General features: G+C 46.8%; 1 protein-coding gene across 1 annotated transcript in view; it reads left to right on the top strand.

Annotated features, from left to right (window-relative positions):
- DDX27 (DEAD-box helicase 27) overlaps positions 1-25,737 on the top strand; it is a 1,027,557-nt gene that overhangs the window by 255,685 nt on the left and 746,135 nt on the right. Inside the window, exon 5 of the mRNA XM_069651193.1 lies at positions 7,441-7,490. Coding sequence (XP_069507294.1) covers positions 7,441-7,490 — 50 coding nt within the window. The remainder of the gene's footprint in view (positions 1-7,440; positions 7,491-25,737) is intronic.

Genomic DNA, 25,737 nt, shown 5'->3' on the forward strand with positions numbered 1-25,737 from the left:
CTGATCTGTGCTTCACCCCTTGAACTGGTGGGACAAACCAATATCTACGCCTTGGCGGGAAAACCTACCTCCAGTGGCCTTAATCCCTCCAATGCCCCTCGTCCCACTTAGTCATCTGGGAACATTTGAGTCAGGGGGGGGGGTTGAAGTAATTGCAACGCATTCACCACCCCCAGTTCTCCTTAGAATAAACTTTGGTTGTTCCATTCCATCACGTTTTGATAGTTTGATCTAAAAACCTGTATCTAAAAGATGGGAATATAATTTTACTGACCTGTAACATTGTAGAAATATCTTCTGGAACATATTCACCACCACAAGAACTCTTCCTATATCTGTGCCCTCTCCTAAGAGGAAGGATTGGATTTACAAAGTTAGAGTATCATTCTTGGGTTTATTTCTACTGCAGCACTACTTTCCTTCTTATGGTTGTCTAAGATATTGTATGAATTCTTAAAAAAAACAAAAGGTGATGGGGATATATATGTTTGATAATTGGGTATTGTGTGATATTACTACCTGCTTTTTTCATTTTAGTGTGCATTTTTTGTCCATTATAAATATAGTATTTGTGTACTCGCCTGTCTAAATTTAATTATTTGTGCTTCAATTTGTGGACCCCTGACCCCACTCATTTTCTCCTCAGACTAAGCCTTGACCACTCTCCTACCTTGATTGGGTTTGGCTAACCTCAGAGTTCCCCTGTTCACTATAACTAGGGTGGCTGCCTAAAATCTGTCCACCAGACCAGATTCTAGAAATCCATCTTAACAGTATGGACCATCGCCTATTAGTCAGGAGCTAGTACATAGTGTTCCACAAACTTAAATTTGTCCATTGTATATAGTTCATTATCCTTTGGTATATTTGTACTTTCTAAATTTATTTTGTAGAAAGTGGCTTCTGGCTCTTGATTCCAGCCGTCTTTGTGTAGTGTAATGAGTGTACCCTTTCACCCGAGGGTCAAGTAGACCCTGACCTCTGCAGTCCATTATCCATATTCTTTCCCATTGTCCACATCTATAGTCCCCTGTAAGTGATTTCAATCTGGCACACACCCAAGTCACGCCCAGCATGTAGTGCGCAAATGAAACCCTTATTTATTTGTATCTATAAATTCAATATTCTGAACGATGTACCACTCTCATCACAACCTTCTCCTGAGCTCACCCCCCACCCCCCAGTCACACTGAACCAGGAATCGGGTTAGTTTGCAAAGGTAAATATTTATTAATGTAGTTCGAATTTAACCCTTTAACTGCCATGGGTATTTCCCCCAGTGCCAGGGCCTTTTTTGGTGATTTCGGTATGTGGCCATTCAATGGCTTGTAACTTTTTTGTTAGATGAAATATCTCGGCCAAATTTGGCTCCCTTTTTTCCCCACATGTAGGTGGTCGTAACGCCACCCAGGAATCCTAGGTTGCTGTAGGGGGGTGAGAGAAAATAAGCAAAAAGGGCGAAAATGTTGGTTTTTTTTAAAAAAATGGCAATAAAATGATGTACAAAGGAGCCTGTGGTAATTTCCTTCTAAGCGCTAGGAACAAATGGTTTGCTGTGCTGAATTCCCCAATTTCCTGCCTTTCAAGAACAGGTTGAGTGGAAACGGAATAAAATTATTTTGATGTGGTTATCAACTGTTTTGTAAGAGGTAGGCGATTTTGCCCATTTTTGCCAATTGGACATGCATGGACGGAATGGGAGAAAAGGGTAGGAAAGCCGAATTGGAGGACAGAAAGGCATAAATTTCTGAAAAGTAGACAAAATTCCAAGTTTAAGAAGGGGTGATTTGCGTAGGTCAGGCAAACCCTAGGTAGGGGAAAATGCCATAGATTTGGGGGTGGGGAAGCTGGAAAATGACCGAAAAAAGGTATGTGTTGGACATGGTTGGCTTGGTACGGCAATGGCTTCTATGAATTTTGAGAAAAGCAATGCTCCGCTACATTCCCCTGACTCTTGCAGTTAGGAAAGCACACATTTTTTGTAGTGTTTTACAAAACAAGCAATACCACAAGCCAAACACTGAGCCACGGTGAGTGGACACAGGGAAATGTCTCTGAAATTGGCTGGAAATGAAGACAATTCTCAGACATTTCGCTCTGGCCACCCACCGAAACATACCGCCAACAACACATGGCCTACCTTCCCGCGTTTCCACACGTGTCCCGATAAAAACGGTACCTCACATGTGTGGGTGCACCTACCGGGGGCGGAAAAGGGTAACCCACTGGTAACCCCAAGTCTTTTGCCACTTTCCATTTTGTTCATGGGGGAAACCTACAGATTTGGGCCTAGGGTGTCACAGCCAGCAAGGGAAACGGGGAACCCCATGCATTTCCCAAAAGAGGACACCCGTGGGAATCCACACATGGCCAAATTGGAGGGGCGGCCCATCTCATGTAGCCCTCCCCAGGGGCAGATAATGGGGCGGGGGGCTGTCCTGCACTCCTCCCTGGGCTCAGGCGTCCGTTCCTAGGAGCAGATATCTGGTCCCAGGGAGGGCTGCATGACATGGCACCCACTCCATTGCGGCTGGGGGGTGAGGGGGTCAATGCCCCATCCCATTAGAAAATTCCCAGACCCTCGGGGGTGCCCCACAGCCCCCCCCTAAAAAGCGTTCCACCATTTTCCATTTTTTTTGTTTACGAAACTTGCCTTGGCGCAGAGGGGCACATTGGTGTGCTAATATGGCCCCGGGGTGCCCAAACCTTACTGCCCCACCCACTGGGGGGGTCTGTCCTCCAATTATTGGGGGCCCTCTTCCCCCGTCACCCCAAATGGATGGTGGGGGCACCTCATGCAGGTCTCCCTGGGCCTCCTTCAAATGGCTGCGTGAGGTACACCCGCCCCCCTCCATTTGGGGTGGGGGGGGAGGGCCCCCAGTGGGTGGAGCAGTAAGGTTTGGGCACCCCGGGGCCAGATTGGCACACCAATGTGCCCCTCTGCGCCAAGGCAAGTTTCGTAAACAAAGAAAAAAATAAAATGGTACACTACACTTTAGGGCGGGTTGAGGGGCACCCTAAATCGCCAGGTAATTTTCTAATGTAATGGGGGTGACCCTCTACCGCCCCACACCAAATACAGGGAGGGGCATCTCATTAAGCCCTCCCTGGGGGCAGATAAAGAGGGGGCCATCTCATGCAGCCCTCTATGGGGTCAGATGCCCCTTCCTAGGAGCAGATATCTGCCCCAGGGAGGGCAACAAGGGGTGCCCCCATTTCCCTTTGGTGTGAGGAGGAGAGGACCACCCCCCTTTTCTATAAAAGATATCCCTGGTGGCTAGTAGCCCTCCACTCCCACCCAAAATTCCTTTTTTTTTTGTTGTGCTTTTCGTTTTTTATTTTGCCCCCTTCCCTGTGGGCAGATGATCAGCCATCTGCCCCCAGGGTTGTACAGATGTGCCCCTATGCTTTGAGGACCAGGGGGACGAGGGCTGCTTACTGTAAGCAGCCCCCACCTCCCCCAGGCATTCAAAGACATCCCTGGTGTTCACTGCAGCCCGCACATCGAGCGGCCTGCGCCCGATCCACGGGCAGCAATGCTGTCACACAGGGTGTCCTTGGAAAGGGGAGAATCTCCCTTTTCCCAGGACACCATTTCCGAAAAAATCCCTGGTGGCTTGGGCCCCTCAAACCCTCCCCCTTCCCATCACTTTTTTTTTTCTTCGTTTATTTATTTGCCCCCTTCCCTGGGGGCAGATGATCAGCCATCTGCCCCCAGGGTTGTGCACATATGTGCCCCCATGCTTTGGGGGCCGGGGGAGGGGGCTGCTTACTTAAAGCAGCCCCCCCCCCCCAAGTCACAAACGGATCCATGGTGGTCCAGTGGGTTGCTGGTCACGGATCGAGCATTCTGCGCTGATCGCGACCAGCAATGCCTCATATATGTGGTGTCCTTGGAAAGGGGAGAACCTCCCCTTTCCAGGCACACCACTTTTTTCTCTCTCCCTGTTGACCTAGTGGGCCCCAGGGCCCCAAACCCCCCTCCCACCTCCCCTCGATTTTCTTTATTTTTCTTCCATTTTCACCCCTGGGGCAGTGATCATCTGCCCCCAGGGGTCTCTGGTGCCGTGGCCCCATGCTTTGGGGCCACGGGGGGGAAAGAGGCACTGCTTACCTAGTAAGCAGTCCCTCCTCCCCCCGCGTCACAAACAGATCTGCATTGATCCGGTGACATTGCTGCCCACGGATTGCGTGCTCTGCGCCCGATCCGCGGACAGCAATGCCACACAATGGGTATCGTTGTAAAGGGGAGAATCTCCCCTTTCCAACTATACCCGCCTCTATCTCCGGCTTGAAATACATCCGGAGATCGAGGCGGAGAAAGGTGAACTCACCTTCTGTTTTCACTGCAGCAGCCCGAAATGGCTGCTGCAGTGAAAATTATTTTCACGCCGACGTGCTTTACGCATGCCGACGTGAAACTGAAGGTAATCCAGCCCCCTGGCAATGAGAGGGGACCTCCCCCTCACATAGCCCGGGGGTTGGATTACAGTTTTGAGGGATCCCTGCTTTGTAGGGATTGCTCAAAACAGAGTGCCAAAAAGGAAGAGCTATCTCGTCCTTGGCACTGCGTGTGCAATTCCAAGGACGAGATATCTCACCCTTGGCACTGTAGGGGTTAAATCACAATATATTTTAATAGGTAACAATCACCAATGGGGTGACAGAACACTGAATAATGTCTTTGATGCACTATGAGTCAAACAATGAGCACAACAATAAATGCAGCATAGAAAAGAATACTGTTGTTGGTTTGGAACAGATAGCACTATGGTTAGAGGTTCCCCCTGCAACACCCCTCAACCCACCATAGGCAATTAAATAGATGTGAGGAGAGAGCAGGTACTCGGGAATAACACAAATCAAACAGAATATCGCTCCCACCTTCCCCCTTCAAACACAAGAGAAAAACAGGATTGACTTTTCAACTGTCAGGATGGCTTTGAAATTGTCTTTGGAATTCATTTTTTCGTTTTTTTTGCTATAATCGGATGTTCGGTACAAGTAGGAGTTGACATTTCGCTTCTATCATAAAAACTGAAGGAGTTATAGAGGTTTTAGTAAGAGACGTTTTTTGCAAAATAGGCACGCAAATGAAAAACAGAAATTCGGGTTTAAAACTACAGATGGTTTTCTTATACTATATTAAGGACTACAAAAAAAGAGAATGCCACACAGGAATCAGTCATTCACGGCCGCTCAAAACCATTCATGTGTGATAATCTAGTTTCTGTTTGGTTTGTGAATTACTGTTCTTAATCAAATCAATAAGACGTTAGGGTTTAGTAACACAGATGAGAGAAGTCAGTGCTGGGATGGTTCTAACAATACTAAGGTTCTGAATTAAAGATGGGATGGTTTTGAGATTGGGATCATACAATGCAGATATATTATGGGACACTGTTCTTCCTATTAATACTTACAGAATAAGGTATTAAATTGGACCGTCAGTTCTTGTCATGGATTGGGTCTGTCAAGGAAGGACAGCAAATTGGGCGTGGGACTGGATCAGCTAGGCCGGTCACCGGATTTGCACAGGATCTGCCCTTCTTGTTTCTGAGTATTTCAAATCGGCGGGATAGCAAGTTCCTCAGGCAAGCCTTGTGGTAGCAAGCCAGAGTTTCAGGATACTAGTTCAGAAGGCCTTCCCACACCACAGCGCTCCACTGGGTTGCAAGAATAAGTTTGAGGATTTAGGCCATGCTGAAAGTCAATAGTTCTCTACAGCTTGGCAAGGTTCTTGGCATCTGGATCTGGAAGGATGTTAAAGCTGGATGTTGAATGCTGGAACAAAGTGCTTCGCCGAAATCAGGAACTTGAGTGAATCAGTGAGTTTCTGCTGAGAGGATTTCCCTCCCCTTGGGAGAAAACAGTTTTTCCACTTCTTGCAGCTCAGCCAGGCTAATTTATTCTTAGTTTTTTCATGTCCAACAGAAACCAGATTTGTTGCATCAAATAACATAAATACATTACTCTTAGCTTTAAACCTGTAGGATCAAAAACAACTGAGATCTGTATTCTTTTTAGCAACAATCATTTTATGTTTGCTAATCCGGCAGACTTTTAGTTTAGATACTTTGAAGTTTCATCAGGAGCTCATCTGACAGCTGTCATTCACAGGTAGCCCAGTGTACTGCACACAGATTTTGACCGGAGCTGTCGGTTTACAGACAATCCAGTTTTCTGAGGAAATGTTTTGCTCTTTAAACTTTAGGACTTTGTATATTCGCCATGCTTCATTAGATTACATGAATTTTAGTGCCAAGCAAGATTTTGAATGTGTTGTGTATAGGCATTTTGGAGTTTTTCACAACAAAGCAAATGTCATTTATAGGCACATTTTGGAGTTTCATTTGCAAAGCGCTGCTTCTCTCTCTGCACTCTGTTTGCTGGTCATGGAGCCCACTGGCACCTTTCTTTTCTGCAGTGTGTGCTCTATCCCACCACGCATGCACCATGGGTGGCAGGTTGTGCATCCATCTTTTTGTGCGTTTAAGCGCGCGGTTTTGGAGGTTTTTGGGGCACACAAGAGTTTTGCCGCCATTGTTGCTGTTTTTTTGCACCATAACTATCAGAGTGATGCCACATAAGATAGCGGAGTGGGTCAATACATCCCACACCCCTTAGGCCTGGAATATTCTTTTCAGGGCTCCAGCCCCCATCTGGATTATGACTTTGTTGACCCCTTGAACCTCCATGAAACAGACCCTTTGGTATATGCTGACCCCTGGTCTGAGCGTTCCTGAACCGTTGTTTATTCACTTTTCCAGATACAGATATTTAATGCCAGATAGGTAATTTGTGCATGGTATCAGTTTTCCCCTGGAGCCAAAAGGGCTCCTTATAGCTGTTGCCATCAAGCTAATCAGGCTCTCCTGGGCTACAAGCTGGAACTAATTGTCTCCAAGCTATTTCAAACCCTGCTATGGGGTAGGACGGCCCTGGCCAGCACACTGTTAAGCCTCCTATCTCAGGTTAAGTGGGATCTCCCCCCCCCCCCACCCCTTTGACAGGGTCAAGTCTTTGGCCCTGTCACTGCAGGCACTATGTATTTTACGTGTTGTAATGTCCATTTCCTACCCGTACCACATCTCCCGTATGTTGTGTGCCTATCCTTAGTGGACCCACAGTCAGTATAGGGATGTTTAGTGGCTTGGTTTTGACATTTAAAGTTTTTATGATACATTCATCATTTTTACTGTCTGTATTGTTATACTAAAGTACTTATGCAACTAATGTAACTACATGTGTATTACAATATGTACGTTTTTCAGTATACCAATGTGGTGGTATTTTCTATGGATAAGTGTGTGGATTAATTGTGCCTTCATGTTGGCCAATATTCCCTTCCTGGATTTAAGTCTGACTGCTCTGCTGCTGTACCATTTCTTTCCACCTGCAAATTTGTTTCATCTGATCCCTTTGTGCTTACGTTTTCAGACACTCTAAAAGTGAAGGAGAGAAAAAGAAGGAAGAAGGCTGGTGCAGAGGTCAGTGTGAATGTGTAGTGTTTAATGAAAGAATTGAAGGAACAGCATACACAATTGGGGGTGAAGGAGATGGTGTAATATTTGTCATTATTTATTCTTTGTATTTGCAGAACATGTAGCCCTAACTCACAGCAGAGCACTGTACTATGACTTTCCTCTATAATTCTTGAGATGTCATTCCTCCGGGAACCGGCCCATCATTTTTGCCTGGTAAAACTATATTTAAAAAAAGGCAAAGCTGATGGTTCACTGATGGAGTTGACTAGAATTCTTTGCCCTGTATGTTACTTTTTTAACCATAGTAGTCAGCTGCCTTCCTCTCGCTTGTACTTTAGAAAGTGGCTCTGGCTCTTGATTCCAGCCGTCTTTGTGTAGTGTGATGACAGTGTACCCTTTCACCCGAGAGCGGTGTAGACCCTGACTTCTGCAGTCCATTATCCATATTCTTTCCCATTGTCCTCATCTATAGTCCTCTTAGGCCTGAAATATTCTTTTCAGGGCTCCAACCCCCCTTTGGAAAATCTTTTATCCCTTTGAACCTCTATGAAACAGACCCTTTGGTATATGCTGGCCTCTGGTCTAAGCTTTCTTGAACCGCTCTTTCCTCGGCAGGCCAGCGAGGGTTGCTTCTTTTTGATGATCCAACGCTTAGTACTTCATCATAGAAGTCACTACTTCATTAACCACCTTAAGGCGGTACTCTCTCCTCCTCCAGCTTAACCTTCTGCATGATCTTTGCTAGCCTCTGCTGCACTGCCCGAGGGATGGATATTTAGAATCGGCCCTGTGGGCACATTCGGAGAGGACACCATTTTCTGGTGAACAGGTATAGACACAAATGTCTAGGCAAATTCTATCTGGGTAGTGAGACTGATCAGTAAGGCTTAGTCTTAAGTGTGGGAAGAGTTCCGTTAAGCACGCACAGAACACTCCTAATCATAGAATTAGGCAGAATGTATAAAAATATAATTATTTATTTACATTTTAGACAAACTCTTAGCAATGAAAACCAACAGGTAAATAACAAAGTAAAACATTTAATGCATTATATACACACTCACTTTGGTTTGTTCTGTTAAGAGCACTAACACTACACTTTTTAGAATGCAATTAGATCAGTTTCAGAATGCTGGGGAATCGTAATGCAAGTGAATAAATGAACCTGATAAGTAACCATCAGAGAACTAATTTGTTGGCGATAAATAAGTTAGAAACGCCATACAAAATATTAGAATATAAGATACTGTGCCTTAAAAAATCTTCCCCTAGTTAGAAAAGAGGGGGACTAGGGCCCTTGAATTCACAGTTCCCAATGCAATTCTCTTCAGAAGGCTGTTTCTCTGAACAAAAGCAGACAAAACCACCAGGCAGTTTGTAAGGTCTAAAAGTTGGAGAACTGTTGAGCCAGAATTCCTTTTATGGATTCTAGGGCCCCTTTATCAGGCCCTTCAGCCCCCGCCCCCACACTGTCTTTTTTTAAACCACTGCCACCAGCCATTAAATGTAGTGAGGGTAACAAAAAAAGGTAACTTGAGCAAGTAGGAAAAGGGGCTACTAAGTAAACCCCCAGTGCTTCCACATAAAATGGAGTGTACTGGACCTACATAGGAAAAACTGGTAAGTAAAGTCAATTTCACTTTACTACTCTAGGGAACAGTAGTTCACCCAAGAGAAGGTATTTAAACATTATGAGAAATCCAAAGGACTTCTCTGTGACACTGCATTGAAGGTGCTGTGTCATAATACAAAAGTAGATGCCTATGGAGTTTGTCAGACTCCAAAAACAAAGTCCAAATCATATCAAAATACATGAGTGTGAGAAAAAGGTCTCACTCCAGGATTAAAAACACAAGTTCTGAAGTGCAGCAAAAGAGCTGGGGGGGTCTCTTAGGTTGAAAGGAATTAGCACATAAATGACAATTCTCTGCAACAAAGAAGAACAAGGGAGTGAGCTGAAATGGCACTCATCCTGCTGAGTCCAGATGCAGAGGCCCCTTACTCCTTCGAGGCGGAGTCGGGGGAGACATCCCACTCAGATGACTTGGAGCAAGGAAGTCTGTGGAGTGCTGTTCCCTACAACCAGACCCGGTGCTCGAGATGCTTGTGCCTGCCATACCGAGTAGTGACGCAATGGCAGGATAGGTAGTCGACTGACACCCATGCAATGAGGTAAAGGACCGAAGAGAAGACCTCACACTGCCTTGAGTGTATGTGGTATGGTCTGGGATGAGGGCAAGCCAGTCTGGAGAGGCCCCCACACCAGTGTGGAGAACAAAAAGTCTGAGGAACAGGACCACCATACAGCCCCGGAGGGGGGGGGGGACAGGAGGGAATAGAATCTGGTATGTTCAATTACCTCCTTCGCTCCGATTTCTCCAGAGAACACTGCTGACTTTACGAATTTGGTTGGGGACTCAATCGTCTGTGCTTGGCCCATCGCCTGAGGCCTAGGGTTTGCGGGTGCACTGGTCACTCTCTGACGTGGACTTGTTTCAGTCAGTTGCAGTGCTTGAATCTCAGCAAAAAACACCTTGCAGAGAAAAGATGACCACTTCTACGGAGCAGGCGACCTCTAGCGAAGAAGATTAATTGCAACAGGACTCCCCACAATCCAACAAGCAACAGGTGATCTTCAATGGGTGAACAAAGGAGCAGGTCCTGCATGGCTGACGTTGATGGAAATGGGCTGAAAATGCAGGAGCAAGCATCTTGTAAAAGCTGATTCGAAGGATGCACTCCGAACAGGCGACTGATACAGCTGGTCAGTCCACCGGTTGATATATTTATAACGCGCTGAATACCCAGAGGTTTCTAAGCGCGGACCCGGGATCGAACCTGTGGTGCTCCGTGTCCTGCTTCCAAGGTGAACATGTTGCCCCTGAGCTATCCTCCCAAGACTGATTGGTCTAGGGACACCTCGAAGGCACAAATCCTCGAGCATGGGTTGAGACTGGTTGTTCACACCAATCCAGGGGCAAAATGCAGTCAAGGGTCTTCTTGAGTTCCGGCAAAGGAGCAGAACTTAACTGGAGTTGGTGCTCGACATCTGCAGAAGTGGTCCTTTGGTTGTCAGCAAGCTGCACTTCTTCATAGGGGTCTTGGCTTAAATGGTGATCTCTCGAATGGCTGCAGGAGTCATCCTTTTATCCAAGATCTGGACTGGAAGGTTGTCTAGGTCCACCAATGATATGGATCTGCACCATTCCAACTGGCAGTAGCTATTCAATTTTGGATAGCCACTGGCCACATCTGCCCAGCAACAGACATTTAGGCACCTGGATGGGATGTGGATTTGAGACCAGACAGACCCAGCCCCCACATCCGGCTCACACACAAACCTCACTCTACCTGGGAAATGGCTTCCCATATATGGCAATTCCAGACCTGAGAGGGCAGGAATAAGACAGAAGAACAATATTGCTAAAGGACAAGCAAAAACTTGTGGCATGTCCATCTTGGGCTACTAGCAACCTCTAGTAGCCATTTGCAGTAAATTCAAAAGTGCATGAATAAAAAAAGTTCAAGACACTATAGAAAAACATCCACTACCACCAGCCCATCCTGGACACATTGGAAATGTAACCAAAAAGCTACAAAAGAAGGTTTTAAGCATACAAAGTATCCTAACCACACTTCACTTTAGGGTGATGTGTGCAGTTGTAAACAATCAAGAAATTGATAGAGATGCAGTCTCTTAGATAAAAGGACTCCTCCTGCACCCATCCTTGAGATAATCATTGGATCCAAATTCTCTATGAATCGGAGCAGCTAGATGATCCCCTCCTCCCCCCGCAGCTTACTGTACCAACTCCAGTGAAGCCCTGCATCTCGGCCCGGTCTCGAAGGCCCTTGTCTGTGCTTTGACCCCTGGACTTGTGGGAAACTAGTCGACACCTGCTTGAGGATCCTTCCCTTCTGACCCATCAGAAGTGTCCCTCTACCAACGGGTTGACTGGCGAGCTGTCTCCTGGGCTACCTTGCTGTAGTCATTGTCATTCCAAGTGCATCCTTGATACTTGGAGGATCGTCAACTTGTACTTCAAGATGCTGCTCCTGCATTTTCAGCTTTCTTGCATCAACGGAAGGTGGTGCAGGACCTGCTCCTTTGTTCATCTCTGGAAGATTGCCTGTCACTGTCTCCCATTGCAATCCATCTTACGCGCATGCTAGAGGTTGCCTGCTCTGAGGAAGTCTTCCTCTTTTCTTAGTTTGGGTGTTCAGCTGTAAGGTGTCTGGAAAATATTACGAAGCATGAAACTGACTAAAATGAAATTATGGGTCCCAGCGTAACAGCTGCACCTGTGACCCCTGGGCCTTCCTCGACCGGACCAAGCACAGAAGACTGTGTGCCCAACGAATTGTGGAACCTCGGCAGTGGTCTCTGGAGAAATCTGTGTTGGACGGAGGAAGGGGGTTTATGTCAACAAACCTGTTCCTTTGCCCACTATTCTCTATATGGTTACATAGCCAGGAAGCCCTCCCTCTGAATCACTTGTTCCTGACTTTGTTTGTGGATGCCTGGTCAAGGGTGCCTTCCTAGGCCTATCCTAGTGTCTGGGATTGAGTGAGTTTACTTACCTGACTTTACTTACCTTTTTAACTTTTTGAATCCGAACTACAAGCATCGTCCAATCTTTTAGTAAACCTACCTGAAAAGTACAGCTTTGAAACGTATGACTTTAGAGCGCAACGGCCCAACCCATCTTTACTCAAAGTTTTAGGGAAACTGTTCTGTCGTTATTCTAAAGTATCATTACTGAATTTCATGCACCTGACTGCTTACCCGTATTACACTGGTTATTGAATCATTTGCTTTCTTTATTCCTCTACGGATGAATGTACACATCTGTTGTATAGTAAGTCGTTGACAATATTGGACTACGGTTTACCTGCATAAGTCTATATTTTGAAGTCCTAATAAATCATTGTATATTTTTGTACTTACCTGTTTAACTGAAATTATTGGTGGTGTTCTGTGGCCTCATTATAGCCTTGGAAAACTCACCACCCTCCTGAGACTAGGCCTTGCCTCTCTGCTATCTTTCCTTGTTTGTGTTTGGCTATTCTGAGTGTCTCTCTGTTCATCATAATAGGTTTGTCTCCCCAAATCCACCCTAATGGTGGATTTTGGAAATTCACCTTAACATCTTGTAAACTGTATTTCTAAACGCACTTTTATAGCATCTTGCAGCGATCTGTACTAGAATGTTGTCTGAAAAGTCACCTTATTCATGCTGACCCAGGACTGCAGTGCATATGGAGAAGCATATGTTTTTCTTTTAAAATGTGTTCCCTAGCCTAGATTGACACTGAGCGGTTTTTCAACAACTAAATTAATAAGAAGTTATTGTGCATTTCGGCTTAACATGTCCTCAAGATTGGGCTGTGTGTGGATTCTCCGTTTGCATGTTTCTGAAATTGCTAAGCACCTAAGGTTCATGAAAGCAGCATAACCTGGCTCTACTGCAGTGAGGCTACTTTGCAGACTGTTCTCAGTTTATTTCTGTGTATTCCCAGTTATCTTGATAGTAGATGAACACTGAAAGAATGTTCACATCACCAACTGTGCAACATCTTTTCTAAGCTTTATGAAAAGAAGTGCAAGTTCTTTAAAGTGCCATGGAGCCTGTATCCCTATTTAATTCCCTTTTTTTTTTTTTAAATATACAATGTTTTTCACAGAAATTGGCAAGTATTGCCAAAATCAAAATTTTGTTAGTATCTAAATAAAATTCTCTTCATTTGCACCATCCACCTCTACAGACAAACCCTGGGAAGGCATCCTGCATTACAGGAGTGCCACCATCATTTCCCCGCCTGCCTTCCCAGTGCCTTTTATTGTTGAGTGTTCTTAAGACATTCCTATTATGTGCATTCTGTGGTCCGTTTTCATGGGCTACTGCACCAGAACTGATGCCGTTCCGCATTTGATTTGATTCAGGAACTTTGGTAGTTGCCAGTTTGTGCCACAAGTCACCGTCTCCGCACATTCCAGTTTCCTAACTTCAAGGGAACCTGTCCTGGAGCAGCTGTTGTGACCACAACTAGGAGGACGCCTTTCGCCTGCAAACAGTGATCGTCGCTGGAACTTGCCTTCTTCCATACTGCGAAGTGTCCTAAGGAAGCCCTCATTATTGGAGTCTGCATTTCTTCACTGACAGGGGTTTCATCCTGCAGTTGCATCCGACTGGAAGAATCCCCAAACCCGCAACTCCTGGGCACTTCTCACCAGGAGAAATATCGAGCCCTGACAATCCATAACGTCCGGATAAATTGAAGTTGTGGGTGAGGGGATGTAAGTAAACATCAGTGTGCCTGTCCCCCCGCCCGCCCCCCCCCCACTGTCCTCCATGGAATAACATTGGGAACAAGTCCCTTTGCCTCCGGTCTCCCTTCATTCACATTTGGTTGTCGAACCTGGGTTGGGTATCCCGCCCCTGTGTTAGCCTTGGGTCTGGAAGTAAGGAGAGAGCTTGCCTATACTTTGATAAAATGTTGTGAAACTTTTAAATCACTTTGAAACGGATCACTACCACAAGCCCATTGCATCTTGTTTTAAAGAGGACCCATACCTGTGAGAAACATTGTGTTGGACCCTGTAACATTTGGGCACAAGGTCCCGTTCATCTTAGAGTTTGGACTTATTTCTACCGGAGGGCTTGAGTCCTGCAACCACTCCAAGAGATCTAAAGAGGAGCCAAGTAGCCTATGTAGCTGTGCAGACGGAGGAAGACCCGAGGACCCACCATGAACAGGCCTGGCGACCAACTCTTGCTGCTGTCCCGTGGAGCCCTTTCTGGCTAATGATCTCAGAAGACCCTTGCTGATGCATCGACTATATGGACTGGTGGTACCAACCAGTCTCAACGTCTTCTTGTGGCTCTGCAGTTTGGAGTCTTCAAGTGTTCAGGAGAATTCTCATTTCTGTGCTAATTCCCTTCAACCTTAGAGACCCCCAGGTCTTTTGCTGGACCTTAGGATTTTTTAATTTTTATACTGGAGTGAGTAAGACTTTTTTTTTCTCACTCATGTATTTTTGATCTGATTTGGACTCTGTTTCTTTTGGTTGGTTTTGGATTCTGACCAACTCCATAGGCATCTACCTTTTTGTATTGTGACACACACCACCCTCAGTGCAGTGTCACAGAGAAGTCCTTTGGGCTGATGAACTGCATTTTGGGCTACCGCGACAAGGGTCTCTGTTTTGGCCCGGACCTTCGGTGGTCTCCATCCTGTCACATAAGTTGCCTTCATGTGAAGTTTTAACGTCCCAGCATCAAGGGTTCTGGAAATGGAAGGCTTTCTTTGACCAGGATTACTGAGATGCCTGCCGTCGCCGTGTGTGGTGACATTCTCTGGAACTGTCAATCCCCCATCTGCTAAAGTGTCCAGAAGAGTCCTGAATCAGTGTCTGCTGCATTCGTCCATTGGGAAGGGTTGCATTCTGCTTCTGGACCCGACCAATACTTAGCTTGCACCCGTAGATACTCACCAGTAAACTACTTGGACAGTCTTCTGGACCAATCTTCACATCCACTGGAACATTTCCCTAACTTTTTCCCCCCCAACTTCTAAAACAATTTGAGAACTTTGCGAACTTTTGGGAACAAGGCCTCAGTCAACTTTATTTGGACTTTAAAAGTTAGGGATACTGTTATTGTGTACTGTTGGTGCTTTTGTTACTTCCTTTTAATGTTTTGGCAGGTGGGGTGAAGGGTGAATTTTAACAGCGACTGTATATATATTCTATATTGGTAGTATTGTGTGATAACATTACCTGCTCTATTCATTTTCTTAGTGTGTTTTTGGCCCTATAATATAGTATTTTTATACTTGGTGTAATCCTTAATTGCTACGCGCTTTGTGGACCCCTGACCCCACTCTCCTCTCCTGACGTTAAGCCTAGACCCCACTCTCCATGCTACCTTGATTGGTTTGGCTGAATTCCGAGTTTCCCCTGTTCTCTGTGGCCTCCTAAACTCTGTCCACCAGGCCAGAGTTTTAGAAATCCATCTGAACACTGCATCTACGTCCTCTTCTATTTCCTCTTGCCATATCAGACTTCTCAGATTAATCTTTCTTCCTCCACCTTCTCTAGTGCCTTCAAACATGCAGCAAATATTTATATTCTTAAAACCTGTCTATACCCCTCGATTCAGTCTAATCCCATTGCTCTTCTCCCCATTCTATTGAAACCTCTTGACCGAGCTGTCTACAATCAAGTCTCTCAATTCCTTACTCACCAATCTATTCTTCCCCTTGTTCAATCTGGTATCCACCAGTCTCATTCAACAGAAACCGCTTTTCTACAAGTCTCAAACTCTATTCTCACTGAGCGCCATAGCAGATCGTCTTCAATCCTTACACTCTTAGATATCTCAGCTGATTTAGACTCCGTGTACAACCCTATTCTGTCCTTTGGCATCTCTTGGGTTCTCAGTTTTTGTACTTGAATGGTTCTGTTTATATCTCTCTGACAATTCCGATTCTGTTGTATGGGTTGGTCATTCCTCTTCTTCCTGCCCCCTCCTTTATGGAGTATCTCGGGGTTTGGCTCTTTGCCCTTTACTCTTCTCTCTTTGCACCCCCTTCTCTCTGTAATTAACTCCTTTAACTTCTCACACTATTTCTATACTGATGATTCTCAAATGGTATTTTCTTTCTCCTTGTTCCCTGACTCCCACCACACCTCTCGTCCTGCCTTGCCGCCATGCAATTCCAGATGAGATTTCACTTTCTCCACCTCCAATCCCTGTAAAAACGAGGTCCCCTTTTTCCCTTCCACGTCCTTTTCCCCTTCTCCTCTTACCCTCTCTCCTTCAGCCCGTAACCTCAACCTGCCTGTTCGACTAATCCTGCTCCTTCGCTGTCTTTATTTCAAACATTTCTTGTACTTGTCATTTGTACTTGTTTAATCTTCGTCGTGCCTGCTGTTAAGATGGATTTCTGAACTCTGTCCTGGAGGCGCAGAGGTTCGAAGGCCAGCCTAGTTTCTTGGAACAGGGTAACCTCTGGACAAGCCAGACCAATCAGGGTAGCGATCGCGGCGGTCAAGACTAGGTCTCAAGAGTGGTGAGGGTGACTGAAAGCCCGCAATGAGCACCCAAAGCAAGGACACTTACAAATTACTCCAAACAGGTATTATATTAAAAATATATACACATTTATTACAAGGTCTTTGTAACATTGACCTTAGCGAGAAATCACAATAAAACTCCAGTAAACCAACACATACCAAACCAATACAATATATATACAAATACAAACGAGTCTAACAAGTTAGACGCACGAAATGTGTAGACCACCTAGATGGGGAGGAAAACAGGCATTACGAATAATAATTAGACCCAGTCCGCCTTCAGAGGCACCTAACTAAAAGGAAGTCCGACCCAGTCCGCCTTCAGAGGCACCTAACTAAAAGGAAGTCCAAGCCCTACGAAGAGTGGAGCCTTGTGCTCAAAAGTACCTGCACACGCTAGTGCCAACGGGCAAAGGGGGAGTCTCTTCGAGGGAATCAGGCAGTTTAGTTCGGTGACCAAATGAAGATGAACAGAGCTCCGCAACTCAAGCGCAGCCTCAACTGGGGGCAGAAGCAGAGCGCGAGTACGGAAAGGCGTGCTGTTAGACACAGCGGGGAAAAGCTATGGGCTCCTGCAGGAGGGCGTCCAGTTCCTAGCGATGCTACTCCCCGGTCCCTGATGCAAGCAGACCCAGGCTTCTCCGCGTCGGGTTCAGTGCTGGCAGGTTCAGATAAGAGCAGGGGACGTCTTGTTGTTGTGTAGATTCCGCAGCAGCAGAAGTCGAGTTGAGGACGTCCCAAACGCAGTGAACCCGCACAGTTTACCACCGCAGGGCAAGGGAGCCGCCGTGTGTATTCCAGCCAAATGTACACTCCTCACGTCAGACCTGGGAATGCCAAGTGTACGAATCGTGTGAGTGAGACAAGGACTCGTAATACAACACAACCTGACGGCGGTTACAGAGCAAGACTCATGGGTAGGCTGGTCAGTCTGCTGGATGGCCCAGAGACACTTCCGAAGGCTTACATGCAGGAGATGGTGAAGATGCCGAGAATAGTTGTTCCCACTATTCCAAGGGTCGAAGGACCAGTACAGGCCTTCTCGTTCGATCCGAGGTAGAAAGGGTTTCACAAAGCGACAGCACTGCAGAGGAGCAGTCCTTCAGCGGGTCACCAGCGATTCCTCGGTTCAGCCTCGTGGTTGCAGGATACTTGGCTCCTGTATTCCTTTGTTCGTGAGAACTCAGGAGATCGACCTGGTAGTGGCGTTTCCAGCCCCCTCTTATCCACGGTTCCCTTCGCGCCAAAACGGAGGGGACCCAATGGGAGATCCGCTCATAAAACACTCACACGATCTGTGGACCTCACCACGGACCATGGGGGTCCCAGGCATTCACACCACCCTAGACTCTGGCGCCCAGGATGTGTATTGGGACCAGACATCCCAGCCCCCATCCTGGAGGCACACACAGGCCTGTAGAAGCCCACGAAAGCATCTGTGTTTCGCGGGAAAGTACATGCCCAAATAAGGAAGGCCCCGGGTCGGCTCGACCTGGGGGAGGTGAAGGGGGCAAGACGGTCAGCCGAAAGGACAAAGAGCCTCGTGGTCTGGCCATTTTGGGAGCCAGGCCACCATTTTGGGCTAAGCGCAAGAAACGCGCTTAAAACGCCAAAAGGAGCTCAAAAACACAAGAAATCATCGCTGCCACCAATCCCGTCCGTGATTCACTTGCACCGTTCATTTACAATCCAAAGAGAGGATCTAGGGCCTGTAGAAGACTAGGGACCCAAGAGAGCAGTAACTTAGCTTACAGTGCCCTCTTGTGCCATGTTGCACGAAAGCTGCAACATGATAAAGAAACTACGGAAAACAATGTTTCCCGGTACTGACTGTGGCATGTCAGTTTCCCCGTAAGAATGGAGCGAAAGCCCAGAGGAGTGCGGCTGAGGGCTGCACTTCTCTGGCAAAGTCTAGATCCTGGTGAAAACAGCAAAAAGTTTAGGGGTTGCCACATGGAAGGAAAATTACCCACAGTTAAGAAATCTTTCCTAACACCTGCCAATTCCTTTCTTTTCATCCCACTAAGATCCTTATGTCTTCCCTTATTTTCTCCTCGCTTTTCTAGCTGGTCTTCCACACTTCCATCTTCACCCTTGTGACGAATACCAGGATATCTTCCCTACTTCCTGTTAGGTAAGATTGTCATATCTATGATAAATCTTCCCGACTTGTCAACCCCAGACCGTTTTGCTTTGAGTAGGTAACTATTCTACCTTGTCCCTAGTTTGCAGGGCAATCTTTTTCCCATTTCACCTAGTCTTTTACTCTTTTTATGTCTCTCCATGGTGTATGGTTGAAGTAATAGTTTCCTACAGCTTTTGGGCGTAGGCTGGTTTGCCCCTATGGGCTCCCCTGTTGATGTCCCTTTCATGTACTTGGGTGAACTACAGTTTTCATCCCCCTTTACATTTTATATAGTGAGCCAGCACACCCCACTTTATGTTGAGTGCTGGGGGGATACAATGTATCCCCTTTCTTACTTGCCTGTAACATTTTTGTTACATATGCAAGTTTGCTTGAATGGCTGGTGGCAGTGGTTTTACCTTAATGACATTTAGTCATTTCTGCTTGCAGGCTGTTAATTCAGCCTCTGTAATGCACAGAAGGGCACAGTTTTTCTTCTTGCTTGTAGTTTGAGGTCTTCACCTACGATTCTATGCTGGGAATGACCTCTGTGAGTTTTTTTCTTTGGCAGGAATCCTTTGTATTCCCCGCCAATGCTTCAGAGTGTCTGAGAAGGCAGGCAGCGAGGGAGAGGTCCAAAACTCCGTAGCCCTTTTGTCCTTCCTCCTAGGCGCTGGAAAAACTCTACATGGAGAAAAGCAAAAGCATAACAACAGTTAGGAGGACCAGAGGTTACAGCTAGGTCAGGCATTTGTAAAATAACATAAGAGCAAGTGCATCGGGCAGATATAGAGTTGTGGTTAGGGTGGTAGTCGGATACAGCCGGAGGGGTTCTCATGGGAGTGGCTTGTTGCTCAACCATTTTCTGTAATTCCAGATTTGAATGTCAGGAAGTAAGGTTCTTGTCTGAAAGAAAGGGGCATGGAGTCCAATGTTTGGCTGCTTGAACTGGGAAGCTGGCTCCTCCTGCAGTTTTTAGGTTGAACCTAGGTACTGTGAGGCAATGAGATCTGGTGGTGCGAGAGGGTTGGTGCTTGCAGAATTTGTCGGACAAGTATTTTGGGGCTGTTTGCGGGGCACTTGCGTGTGATTACCAAGGTGCAAAGAGTGATTCTGTCACGAACTGACAGCCAGTTGGCGTTACGTCTAAGAGTTGAGATGTGGCTGGATCTAGGGTAGGTTAAGTGCTGCTCTCAATGAGTTATTGAAGGACCTGAAGCCTGTTTAGGTTGCGTTCAGAGGAGCCTAGAAAGAGTGTGTTGCAGTAGTCCATTTTTGACAGTGCTACTGCTCTGGCTAGGGTTAGGCAACTGCTAGTGGACAGGTAGGATTTGCAGCTGTAGATTAGCTTATTAGTGTAGGCTGTGGAGGCTGCCACAGAACGGACTTGTCAAGATAGACCCCCAGAGTCTTTATTTCTTTGGAGACTCTGATCGCGTTACCATCAATACTGAAGGATGTATACCTATGTTCAAGCGTGCCCGAGTGCCGAGATCAGCTCGGTCTTGTCTTATTGAAGCATAAGCTGTTGGTTGCCATCCAGGCCTGGATTTCTAGGTAGACATCATTCAGCATTTTAGAGTTGTGATCATAGCAGCCAGTGAGGGGGATGAGGACTTGGGTGTCATCTGCGTAATTAGTGTAGATGACACCCAAGTTGTACAGCCAATCGAATAGGAGCTTCATAAATGTTATATAACGTGGGTGACACGCACAAGCCTTGTGGGACTCCACAAAGTGTGAATCTCGGGTGTGCTGAGGCTGATAGAGAGAAAATCCTGGTGGTCCGATTGGAGAGGAAGGAATTGACCCAGTCAGATGCAATGGTAGAGGAGGCTGCAGCTGTGGTGAGGTGCCTGGTTAAGATTTGGGGGTCGACAAGGTCAAAGGCAGCTGATGAGTCTAGGAGCAGGAGGATCATTAGCTTGCCTTTGTCCTTTGCCTCATCCATTTGGATCTTCAGGTCTAGGAGAGCGGTCTCTGTTCCATGTCTCGCTTAAGCCGGATTGTCTGAGGCGTAAAAGGTTGTTTTCCTCTAGGCGCTTCTGAATTTGCAGATTTGCGACTCGGTCTAGAATTTTTTAAAAGGAAGGGGATGGTTGTGATGGGCCTGTAATTATTAGAGTGTTTGGGTCAAGGTTGTTTTTTTTACTTTTTTTTAGGAGAGGCATAACCCAGGCTTCCTTGAGATTGTTCCTTCCTTGTCCCTTCCTATCTCCCTATCTCCACCTCTGCTCGCAACCTTGGCATCCACCTAGACTCCTCCCTTTCCTTCTCCCATCACATTTCTCTCACCTCTCGTTCCTGTCGTCACCGCCTCTACAACATCCGCAAGGTCAGGTCCTCCCTCACTTTCCAGGCTTCTAAACTCTTAAATCTCTTCACTCATCTTCTCCCGACTCTTCTACTGTTCCTCTCTCCTCTTTGGACTCCCTGCCTTTCATCTGACCCCCCTCAAGTCCATCTACTACTCCTCTATTTGTACTCTCTGCCTCCTCGGCCCTCGTGACTGTATTTCCTCCTCACTTTCTCATCTCGACTGGCTTCCCTTCCCCTCCCAACTTAAATATCAATTTCTCTGCTTGGTCGTCAAATCTCGACATGACCTTGCTCCCCCCGATCTCTCTCCTCTCCTTCTATACTCCCTCTCGCTCTCTCCGCTCCGCTGACCTCTTCCTACTTACTGTACCCCTGTCTCCTTGTGCTGCTTCTCGCTTCCGCTCCTTTCAGCTTCTGGCCCCCCTACTTTGGAACGCCTTACCCCTCTATCCTCTCCACCCCCACTTACACCTCGTTCCACACCTCCTTGAAAGCCCTTTTTATCCACCCCCCTTGACTTCCTACCTTTTCTCCTCCTTTCTCCCCCATCCCCATACCTCCCCTCCCCTTCCCTTTCTCTCACAGCCACTCGACTTTATATCACATAACTGAACTTTATCCCCTTCCCTTCTCTCCCTTCCTTCTCACGTTCCCATATCTCCAATATCCAAGGAAATTGTTCTACATATTGTTACGCTAGTTTGTCTCATGTTTGTTAACTTGCTTCTCCCTTATTGTATCTTGTTTTTTTATTGTAAAGTGCTTTGGTGTAAAGCGATATATAAAATTAATAAACATAAACATATAAACATTGTTAGGGACTTGTTTGGACTTGAAGGGTGACTTTGTCGGTGTGGCGATGAAAGTGGCTAAGTCTTTGGCTCGTTCCTTAATAATGGAGGATGGATAGATGTCACCTTGACAATGAGAAGGTTTGAGACTTTTGATGATGTCTTCCACTTCCTTCAGCTTTATTTGGGAGAATGCCAAAGGTGTGCATTGTGGATGACTTATCTGGTGCAGGTTTAGGGCGGTGTCAACTTGAGAGGCTAGTTTTTTAGATTCAATCTTACTTTGTAGTGAGGGGATTTTGTCAGCCAGAGCTTGTTGGATTTTTGTGCACCAGGCCGCATCCTTAGTACAGACCTGGGAGGGAGGTGCAGGGGATTCAAGCTCTTTTAGGATACTAAAAAGCTCTTTAGTACTTGATTTGGCGTTGTGGATTCTGGTATTGTATGGTTCTTTTTTGGTGGTTAGGATGGCCACTTTGTAGGTTAAAAATAAAATTTTATTCTGGCTTGTGGGTGATTTGCGCCAAGTGGTTTCTGCAGTCCTTTTGGAGTTTCTTAATTCAGGTGTAAACCACTTGTTGAGATGTGCCGGTGGGTTTTGTTTTTCTTAGTTTAAGAGGTGCAGTGGTGTCTAGCGCTGATTTGAGTGCATCAGCATATAGGTCGACCAGCTTGTTAGAGTCAAGGTTCTTGAACGTGGACGCATCCAGGATATTGTTAATAAGCGGTCGAAGACTATTTATGGAGATGTTTTGGCAGTTTCTGGAGAAGGTGGGTGGGGTTGTGGTGGCGCTGGGGGGGGGGGTGGTTCCTTGGATGGAGAATTAAATGAAGTGGTGGTCTGACCAGGCCACTGGTTCATTTTGAAGAATCGTGATGGAGCAGTTGAGGTTGGACACCAATCCAGTGTTTGACCTTTAGAATGAGTTGGTTCAGTGATTCTGTGTTTGAAACCCAAATGGGTGATGGAATTTTCCCGAGCTAGTGCTTGTGGATCGTTGGGGGTCGTGAAAACCAAGGTTGAGGTCTCCCAAGAGGATGGTTTGGGATCTAAGTTTGGTGTTGGTGGAGAGGAGGTTGGTGATTTTTTTTTTGTCGAAGGGTGAGGTAGTTCCAGGAGGGCAGTAAATGAGATGCATATGTATGGTTTGGGTAGGCGAGAGTGCGAGTTTAACTGACAGGAGTTCTGCAGAAGGAAGGCTGGAGAGGGTGGTGGCTCTGAGGCCAAGGTGTGCTTTGGAGATGAAGGCCACTCCTCCTCCTTTGGCTAAGTATCTGTTGGTTCTGATCATAGTATAGCCTTCTGCCAGGGCTAGTGAGCATGCTGGGCCGGCTGCCTGGTGGAGCCAGGTTTCAGTGATGGCCAGGAAGTCTAGGTGGTTTGCTGTAATAAGGTCAGTGATCTCGGTGGCGTGGGCTACTAGTGAACGAGCATTGATAAGTGATCCTTTGATAACAGATAACAGATGGCAGAGGAGCGGGTATGGGTTCTTCTATGCTAGAGTTAGATAGGGGTGGTGGGATGGTAATTGATGGAGGGGTAGGCGGATGAGTTTTAGAGGAAACTGGGGAAGGGGGAGATTGGGTGGTGTAGGAGGTTTGGGTGCTGCTGCTGAGCAGGTGGATTGGTTGTAATTATTGGGTGTAGGCTGAGCGAGTTGACTGTTCAACCTTAGAGTAACTTGGTGGTTAGGGAAGCGAGAGCCTAGTCTCCTGTTTCTGAAGTGGACAGGCAATGGGATAAGTGGCGTGGGAGGTGTTTCGAAGCACTGTATCCATTCAAGAGGGCTAAGCGAGGGACTGGTTACAGTTCTTGTGGGGGATTTGACTGATGCAAGGCTATTGCTGTTGGGTTGGAACGGTGGTAGGAAATTGGTCAGGGTGATGGTGTGGAATAGCGGTAGGAAGGAGTCCATTGCAAGTGTAACTCTATGGAATGTGGCCATGGTAGGATGTATTGGGCAGCCTGTGGAGGATTGGCACAAAGTGTAATGCTGTGTGGCAGTAGGTGGAGTGTATCAAACATATGAGGCAGTTAGATGGGGTTTAGGACTGTGTGCGCTCTGGCTAGTAGAGTCAGGTATGATGCGCTGACGTTTTACCTTCGGGGCATACTAGGATAGGTAGGTTTGAATGCAGCAACGTGCAGTGTAGTACTAGGAGGTAGTTGGTGAAACTTACAGCAAGCAGTATGTGCGCCAGGAGGCCGGCCAATTGGGTATGCAGGAGGGTTGCTATACCCACAATAGGTGCAATGGATGCTTGTGTGACATGAGTTAAAGGAATAATAAAAGGAGGCAGTAGGTGAAACAGGGAAATAGTTTGTACAATACTAAGTCTAGCTAATAAAGTCTAGCACAATGAGGCAAGTAAGATTTGACACACTCCGGCAGCGAGCAAGACTGTTACAGGCACAGAGAGCGGATACTTCCTGTTTTGTGCAGTCGCAGTTCTTGGGAGGCAGCGCTTGATATGGCGTACCACATAATTTGGGCAGTGAGCTGGTCTAGTACTAAGGTTGAGTACCATGAGCACCTACATTCCCATAGATCTATGCAATAAAACAGTAATATATACACTAAGTTATTTGGAAGCAGCATAGGGACTAAATAAGTGATGGCTGCTAAAGATAGAACGGTTAGTTTTGGAACATGTGAAGTATTAACTAGCTAGGAAGGACTGGCACAAAAAACCTTAGTGATCAGATGATATGATATGGCATTTGTAACGCGCCTATACACAAGTGTTTCAAGGCGCGACGAGGCAGGGGGGGGGGACAAGGGGAGACAGACAACGATCTTACTAGGCGAGGTGTCATTCAGATCGCGCAAGTGCAAGGGTAGAGGGGAAGGGAAAAGTGCATGGGGGAAAGGGAGAGGGGAAAGTGCAGTACAGGGTTATAAGCATACAGCATACAGGATAAATAACAAGGGCCAGCTGGTGGCAAGTGCGAGGTAAGTGCAAACAAGTGCTGGGAAGGGGGGCTGTATGGATACAGACACAGTCCCGTAGTGCAGGGGTTGCCGTGGAGGCAGTGCAGGGGAGAGTGGCTGGGCCGAGAACGGTGAATGGCCCAGTTGCAGATTCAGTGCAGTTTCAGTAGTATTAGCAGGGGAGAGGGGGAGAGAAAGCGGAGGCAAAGAGGAAGGTTTTGAGGTGCTTCCGGAACCGGAGGTGGTTCTCCTCAAGTTTCAGGGAGGTAGGAAGGCTGTTCCAGAGGGAGGCCCCTGCAGTGGAAAGAGATCTGCCCCCAACTCGTTGTTTGGAGAAGCGGCTGACCCTGAGGGAGTTGGAGGCGGATGAGCGAAGAGCTCGAGAAGGAAGATATTTAGGAAGAGAGAGTTGAAGGTATTTTGGCCCAAGGCCCCAGACGGCCTTGTGGACAATGCAGAGGGTTTTGAACTTGATCCTCGCAGTCACTGGGAGCCAGTGTAGTGATTTCAGTCCTGGAGAGATACGGTCCCTGGGCTTGAGGCCAAGGACAAGTCTTGCAGTCCTGTTCTGGATGAGTTGCAAAGGGCGGAGAGTAGAGGCGGGCAGATTAAGATAGAGGCTGTTACAGTAGTCCAGCTTAGAGAGAACCAGGGCTCTAGAGACAGTGAGCTTCTGGGGGAAGGAGAGGAAAGGAAGGATACCTCTGAGGAGGTGTAGCTGGTAGTGTGACTTCTTAGATACGTCGGATATGTGAGGAGAGAAGGAGAGTGTGGAGTCGAAGATGACCCCAAGGTTTTTTGCCTTGCAGGTAGGAGTAGGAAGAGGGCCCAGAGAGGCCGGCCAGAGAGCAGCAGGGAAGGAGGGAGTGGGAGTGCCGATGAGTAGAATCTCAGTCTTACTGGCATTAAGGCAGAGGTCGTTGGCGGCACACCATTCCTGGATAGCAGAAAGACAGTCAGAGATGAGGGAAGGAGAAGAGGAGGCCGAGGGTAGCCTGAA

The sequence above is a fragment of the Ambystoma mexicanum genome, chromosome 3p, assembly GCF_040938575.1.
Source record: "Ambystoma mexicanum isolate Mex_15411 chromosome 3p, UKY_AmexF1_1, whole genome shotgun sequence".
In the NCBI taxonomy this organism is placed as follows: domain Eukaryota; kingdom Metazoa; phylum Chordata; class Amphibia; order Caudata; family Ambystomatidae; genus Ambystoma; species Ambystoma mexicanum.